General features: G+C 32.5%; 1 protein-coding gene across 1 annotated transcript; it reads right to left on the bottom strand.

Moving 5' to 3' along the window:
* Positions 1 to 228: 228 nt before the first annotated feature.
* On the bottom strand, positions 229 to 2,100 carry LOC127732748 (uncharacterized). Its single transcript, XM_052241939.1, has 3 exons — positions 2,032 to 2,100; positions 919 to 1,503; positions 229 to 470 (listed from the first exon to the last, which is right to left on the bottom strand). Exons 1-3 carry the CDS (start codon positions 2,098 to 2,100, stop codon positions 429 to 431), a joined length of 696 nt encoding a protein of 231 aa, XP_052097899.1. The 3' UTR covers positions 229 to 428.
* Positions 2,101 to 7,805: the final 5,705 nt, after the last annotated feature.

Below are 7,805 nucleotides of genomic sequence, written 5' to 3' on the forward strand. Positions count from 1 at the left end.
ACATAAAAATCAAGCAATTACTGATAGCTTCTAGGGGACGGACTAAACGTTTATGGTGAACAAGATGTCTTTTATTTCGTATTATTTATGTTTCCAATACGAAACAGTAGTTTATGATAGACCATAATTATTTGAAAACATGAATATCTCAATACGATTGTGAAGCTACTGAATCTTGGGTATTAGCATTGCTAATTCTCAATAGTAGTGTTAATTCAAAAAATCATGTAACTTTCAAAGACATAATTTAATTTCAATATATTACCAATTTAAATTGCTTTTTAATCAGTAAAACGATGATTTTTTTTTTGTATTATTTTATTATCTTTTTAACAAAAATACATATAACGATTTGTTGATGAAGTGTAGCTTTTACATTCCGGGAACGATTTCAGCGCTGCCACTCTATATTTTGGTTGAGACCAACACTATGTGAATATGTTCATCGGTTTAGTAACGTCTGTAGCCACCTGAAAACAGAAATTAATAAAGAAATAAATTTATTTTATATAAATTTGAAAACAAATTAATGTTAAAAGTATTGATATATTGTTTTGTTTTAAGTGTGTTCATAATTATAAATTGTACGATGTACAATATCATATGCGATTGAAATATTGCACAAATGAAATAAAATAAAATGTACAGAACTGGTTTCGTTCGAAGCGCTTTCCTGAATTTTTCTTAATCGGAAATATTCGGAACCAAAAATTGAATTCGGTAGGTGAACTTTTACGCAAATCCGTTCATTAAAAAAAGAGTGAAAGAATGACTCTTCAAACGGATTACGAAACATTTCAATAAATGCTCTACAGAATAAGTTTAGGATTTCCAAATAGTTTGGTCACGAGCATCACTGAAGAGATCTGATTTGTCAACACGTGCATCAAATTGGTAGCATCTAACAAAAGTACTTACCAAAGGGCTTGATAATTTTAACTCCTCCGAATTTTTTACCATATCCGCCATAGCTTTTTCTGAATCCTCCAATGTTCTTTCTAAATCCTCCAAAGCTCTTTCCGAACCCTCCATATCTTTTTCCATATCCTCCGTATCTTGGTCCGAAACTACCAAAGTTTCCTTTATATCCCCCAGATCTCTTTCCGTATCTACCAAATCCTTTACCAAAGGCTGGTCTGAATGTATTGAATCTCTTTCCGTATCCTCCAAATCCTTTATTAAAGACTGGTCCAAATACTCCTGATCCCTTTCCGAATCCACCAATTCCTTTATTAAAGACTGGTCTAAATACTCCTGATCCCTTTCCGAATCCACCAATTCCTTTATTAAAGACTGGTCCAAATACTCCTGATCCCTTTCCGAATCCACCAAATCCTTTACTTGAGACTGGTCCAAATGCCCCTTGTCCCTTTCTGAATCCACCAATGCTCTTTCCTTTTCCGCTAAATCCTTTAACAAAGTTTGGTGCGAAGGAAGCTTTCTTTCCGAATCCACCAAAGTTCTTTCCACTTGGGCTTCCAAAGCTGTTTCCTCCAACAATTTCTAATCCATTGCCGATGCCAATGTTGTTAAGTCCCCAGTCATTGCCATTGTCAATGCCGTTGTGTTCCCATTCATTACCGTTCTGTCCCCATTCATTACCGTTGTTTCCAAATTCATTACCGTTGTGGCCCCATTCGTTGCCGTTGTTTATTCCCCATTCTTGTCCGTTGTTCTGACCATTATGGCCCCATTCATTTCCGTTGTTCTGACCATTGTGGTCCCATACGTTTCCGTTGTCCTGACCATTGTGTCCCCAGCTGTTGCCATTGTCTAGTCCGTTGTGGCTCCATCCGTTGCTGTTGTCGTGAACATTATTTCCCCATCCGTTGCCATTGTCTTGTCCGTTATGACCCAATCCGTTGCCGTTATCGAGACCATTGTGTCCCCATACGTTTCCGATTTCATGTCCGATTTCTCCCCATTCGTTCCCATTTTCATGTCCGTTGTGTCCCAATCCGTTTCCATTATCATGTCCGTGGTGTCCCAATCCGTTTCCATTATCATGTCCGTTTTGATTCCATCCATTACCATTGTCATGACTGTTCTGAGACCATCCGTTTCCATTATCATGTCCGTTTTGACTCCATTCATGGCCATTATCAATACCGTTGTGTAACAGTCCGTTGCCATTGTCAAGTCCGTTTTGGTCCCATCCGTTGTCAAGTCCTTTTACACTTTTACCGCCAATTAAACCACCGATCGATCCACCATTCTTGCCATTGTTTACACCCAGATTAGCAAAGGAAACGGCCAAGCAAGCCAAGATAACTGTGAACTTCAGCATCTGAAAAAAAATTGAAAATCCGATGAATTTCTGAGTTCAAAATAATAATAAGCCGCGTACGTATTTGAAATGCGCTTCGGCGTAAAACATTATAAGCTAGGTATTTTTGATAAGGTTTTTTGTACATTATGTGTTTGTTAACATTTGACAGAGAGAAAAAAAATCCAAAGATGATTTTGTCGTTCATTTTAAAGCATTATTTTTGTTTTTTGTTTGTTTTTCGGATTGGTTATTATAACTGAAGCAATTGCATATTAATTATTTTCAAGTTTGTGATGTCTGATCAAATAATTCAAAAAGCATATACGGTCAAACATAAAGAAACATAAATCATAATTCTTGAATATTAACAACCTATTGCTTGAAACTAATGTTTCAAATCTGTCACGTATTTTAAAAGTATTATTGATAATTGAAAATACCATGAATTTTTGTCCTGCTGCTTTAATTTTCCACTTGATATTATCCAATTAATAACTGTCAAAATTTAATGATATACGCTGAATAAAGAACATTACAGATCATTACAATACGATAAATATAAACAATCGTGATAAACCACGTCTCAAATTTGTGTACGTTCTTCTTGGTGTTTTTATGTACACTTTGTTATTCCATCGATAAAGATGTCAAAAGGGGATGTTTTTTTTATCCTGTAAGGAATTAGGGAATATCTTATCAAAATTTAATAAAGTATAAAAGAAACAAGAAACGACTTGAATATAACCGTAAGTCAACGGCAAATAAATCGGGACGTACATGTTATTTAATTATGTACATGTATTTTGCTCAACCCCATTCTCGTTTAGTTTTGCAGCAACGTAACAATGAAATAAAGTTTGAAATGTAGACAGCATACATAATCACACGTTGAAAAAAGGTTAGTAGAATCAATTAAATTAGGTTTTCAAATAGTAATAATAAAACCAAATGTTTATATAGGCAAAAAAACTATATAAATTAGATTTATATATATAACCTTTTAGAAAATTTGTATTCTATGTACTGATAAATTTCAATGGATAATACTTAATTGTTCGATAATTTTTATATTAGCTTTTATTTAAAAAAAAGAAAAATATTTTCTGTAGAATTTTGGCTAGAATGTTTATTCTATTCGTTTTTAAAAAATACTCAACATTGGCCAACATTTATCTAAATAGTATTGAGCCATCTATAAACTTCCTTGGTTTGTCAAATACAACTAAACAGAAATCTACAAAGTGCCAGATTACACTTGAATTTTAGCAAAAGATTCAATGACTTTTTGAAAATGACCCTTCTAGAGAGATGAAACTATGCGATACCTCTTTACGAACAAATCCTTACTGTTCTTATGATAATGCGATTGTACTCAGGTATACTTACAGTGTAGTTCGTAGTTCAGTCTGATGATGGATGAAGTCTACTGAAGAATTATAACTCTATATATAGGTAAGGTCTACCCATTAATTTGACACTAAATGTTATATCATAATGGTCAATGTTGTACAAAGGTTTTGACAGGATATGTGTAACTTACATGTATGATTTATCCTGTCTATGTTCTGGACATGTGAATCTTCTCAAAATACACAACAGAATTATGTAATTAAACATATGCACATTATCTTTTCTATAATATTGCCACTTTATTTAAGTAATTCATAAGCTAAGGCAATAATTTCTATAAAAGCATATGACAAGTAAAACAAAAGTGGAATCAACATTTATTATTATCATTGATAATAATCATTTCTTTCCACACCCATGTTCACATGACTTTTTTTAATAAAACAACGAGTTTTTTTAAGTTTCTTCTATTTTTTTAGCGGGAGAGGAGGGGGTTTACCTTTAGTCATCAACAAACAATTTTTTTCCAATAACGTATATAGGAACAAGATATATTTTTTTAATCAATGTTGTTTTAATCTTCTTTTTTTTTCTTTTTCACAAAATTTAAGAGCTATATGTATGTCGACATGTATAATGACTTTATAAAATGATGGTACACGTTGATAAAAACACAAAAAGGTTCCCATTGCCTAACATTTTGATGTCGACCAATGTGTATTTTACACTGATTTAATTTTGATTATATCTACATTAGCTATATGAAATTTGCAGTGCAGTCGAAGCCTTTTTATTCATCGACGTATAGAACAGATAGTTATTACACAAGGGGCTCTTTTCACAAACAAAAATCCTGGTAGATCTTCTGTTTTTGTCTGAGAAAAAGATTGATGAAACCTTTCCAGATGTCAATTCTCTGAAAATGATTTCATATTATGGCTGACTGATAGAATTTGCGCTGATCGGACTTGCCTCATACATTTGTACATGAGGTCCAATCGACATGAAGTTTGGGACAACAAGAAAAAGCATTACCTTGAATCGATAGAATCTGTTGGCGTTGAGGAACGTATAATATCAGGTGGTCAAAATGATTTTTCATTGAAGTCTATAAACCTCCCATTATGCCCGACGAACTGTTCGTAACACATTTTAGCCACAGAGAAGAAAAACATATATATCTTAATATGGAAAAATATATTTTCATTTGAGATTTTGAATTTGATATGTTAAACAGGGATAAAAGTGCATTGATTTGTGATATCTTTGATGTTTTTGATATGAAAAAATGGTATCTAAAATATAACTTTTTTTACTAAGAAAGCTAAAGCAACACTTTCAGATTTAATTCTAATAAATCAAAAGTGTGATTTTAAACAATTTGTAACATTGGCACATGCATTATTGATGTACATATTGCATAACTGGGCAAATTGTGATTTACTTTAAAAAAGGGAACATATGTGAAAGTTTTAAAAAAATTTAACATGGGTAACATTATGCAAAATTTGGAACAGAAAAAAAAGAATTTTCCAACTGCAATGATGTAATTGTTCATTATGATGATTTGAGTTGCAATTTTATAAAGGTTGCAAATAAGCATGTACCTTTTTAAGAGAAGAAAATTTTACCGAAAAAAAGCATGATATGAACAGTAAGTTAAGAAAATAGATCAAAGACTCAAATGGCCGGGTTGCAAAGAATGTTTCTTAAACAATGTTGAATGTTCTTTCCTGAACATTTAAATATTTAAAAAAACGACTAAGTTCCCAGTCTGGAAAAATAAGAAAAAATCCTCAAACACTTCCATGATAGCAGGTACACAATTACAACATATGTGCAATCTTCCTGTGACGTTTCAGGGATCTGGGTTGAAACTGCAGGAGGAGTTGATTACAGAAAAATTGTACCCTCTTTCATAAATATTACTGAAAAATGACTATGTTCCCAAGTCTGAGCAAATGAGAAAAAAATCCTCAAACACTGCCATAATAGCATGTGCACAACTTCAACATATGTGCAATCTTAATGTGAAGTTTCATGGATCTGGGTTGAAAGCTGTAGGAGGTGTTGGTTACACAAATTAGGAACCTACTTTTCTCCGCATTCTGCCCGCCCAACATCACCATACTTCATCCAACCCGGCCAAAAAAGCCAATATAAAAGAAGTTGCATATATAAAGTAAGTACATTGTTTATTGTTGTGACATGTGTAAATCAACAGAAATATATATGTACAAAATATAATCCGACATACAAAATACCCCCGGCCCAATGGACCAATAAGTCATCTTTTACTTTCAATTCAAAATATAAATGGATGGATCCAAAAACTCCTTTGCCAGAGTCACAATGGTCCAACAAAAAGGGCTTACAGGTAGGATGTTTAAATCCAGAAGTTTAACTAAAAAACGTATTTCAATGGACCTTTTTAAAGTATTCGATTGCCATCCTCGTGATTTACTATTACTGAAATTAAAGACTAATGGGTTATTTAGTCATAATTTGAGACATTAACCGTATAAACAGAGAAAAATTGTGAAAATCGGTCAAAACCTGAGAAGTATGTTAGACATTTTTAAAAGGTTACCTCAAGGCTCCATACTTGGGCCCATACTTTTCAACATTTTCATAAATGGTTTACTATTTTATTCAAATAAATTCTTTCTGTATAATAATTCTGCATATGATTATACTTTGTCATAGTCTGGTAAATGTCTCCGTGCAGTCATTTCTTCACAGGAAGAAGAAGCTAGTCCTTAATTACATAATTCTGTGTTAATGGACCTTCGTTAATAAACAAAAATGCAAACCAAACCAGAGAAATTTCAAGGAATCTCTGATTTTAAAAGAACAATTGAAAACATAGAGCCGGTATATCTTTATCATATGAAAATGAAGTCAAACTATTCGGTATTACTATTAATTTCAAATCAAATACTTTATTAATTTCAAATATCGATCAGACCTTACTTTCAAATGAGGCTCGAGACATGACCTCATTTGCCAACTTTAAAAATTATATAAATAGCTGGTGTGGAGGAAATTATGTAAATGTATTGCATGCAAATTCTAACCAGTGATGCCTTGCAGCTTATTTGTTTCTTTCTACATACCACCTTAAAAGTTTTTAGTTTGAATCTTGTTTTTGCTTTCTTTCTGACTGAATTTCTGTGTAGCTAGCTATTATTGACATTTTTCTGAGCAATTTGATATTCATTTAGTGCTTTGATTTTTCTATTTACTGTATTGTTTGTGATCTGCTTATTGTATCTTGCATTTTAGTCTATGCCGTTATCTATGCTCTTGTGTAATTGTTTTTTTTTTATTATGCTGCATATTTTTATGTTTTGGCTTGTATATTGCTTGTGTTTATATATACAGACATTTTATGTAGTCGGTTTTAAGTGCTCCTTAGAGCTCCTGTTACTTTTTATTTTTGCATACATGTACCGAATCTGAATAAAATTTACTAATTTACTTACTATATACAGTCAGCTTTAGGAAGAAGTTTAACTAGTGGTAATTCATCGATTTAAAGCGAGCATTTCATTTTTCATTTATTCAAAAAAATACACAAGCGAAATAAAGTAGATTATTTCACTCTTATCAAAAAAGATATTGAAGTGAACGTAAAAATAACCAGCTTTAAACTATGATATGTTTACAATTAGCTCTTGTTGTTTAACATTTCTAATTAGACACTTGTAGATTAATGAAGGCACTGGCTTCGGCGCTTCTCTTTTTCAGATTGTCCTTGAAGCCAGGTAAGAATCAACCAAAACAAGATTTAAACCCCTCCCTTTCCCTTCCCGTATTTAGGCAAATCTCCTCTTTAAACAATTTAATCTCATTCTGGTTAAGCGCAATGAAACAAAAAGGTTACTGTGATTTACATAGTCAGTAACAAAAAAAACCCCAATATATTCATCAAAACCAAGACATTGAATACTATAAAAATTGTATAAAATGAATGTTAAATAGATGTATCGTCATATTATGACCATAGAATCACCGCATACTGTAGACACCAACAAAGGTTACATTGGTATAGAAATATTGCCATCCGAAATTTCCTACTACGACAGAAAGACCAAGCCTGAGGAAGAGTTTCTTCTTGACTGCTCAATACACAAGTCTATTGACAGCCCTTCATTTGTAGAGCGCCACAAGCTTTGCGAATAAA

This window comes from Mytilus californianus, unplaced genomic scaffold (genome assembly GCF_021869535.1).
Source record: "Mytilus californianus isolate M0D057914Y unplaced genomic scaffold, xbMytCali1.0.p SCAF_26, whole genome shotgun sequence".
Classification (NCBI taxonomy): Eukaryota; Metazoa; Mollusca; class Bivalvia; order Mytilida; family Mytilidae; genus Mytilus; species Mytilus californianus.

Bases quoted from the DNA above. Each gene is read 5' to 3' on its own strand.
- LOC127732748 (XM_052241939.1), bottom strand. From the start codon at position 2,100: ATGGCCATGAATGGAGTCAAAACGGACATGATAATGGAAACGGATGGT. The intron at 1,504-2,031 runs GTAATGGATGGA...GCAATGGATTAG, and splicing joins TCAGAACAGTCATGACAATG to AAATTGTTGGAGGAAACAGC. The intron at 471-918 runs GTAAGTACTTTT...TTCTGTTTTCAG, and splicing joins TAAAATTATCAAGCCCTTTG to GTGGCTACAGACGTTACTAA.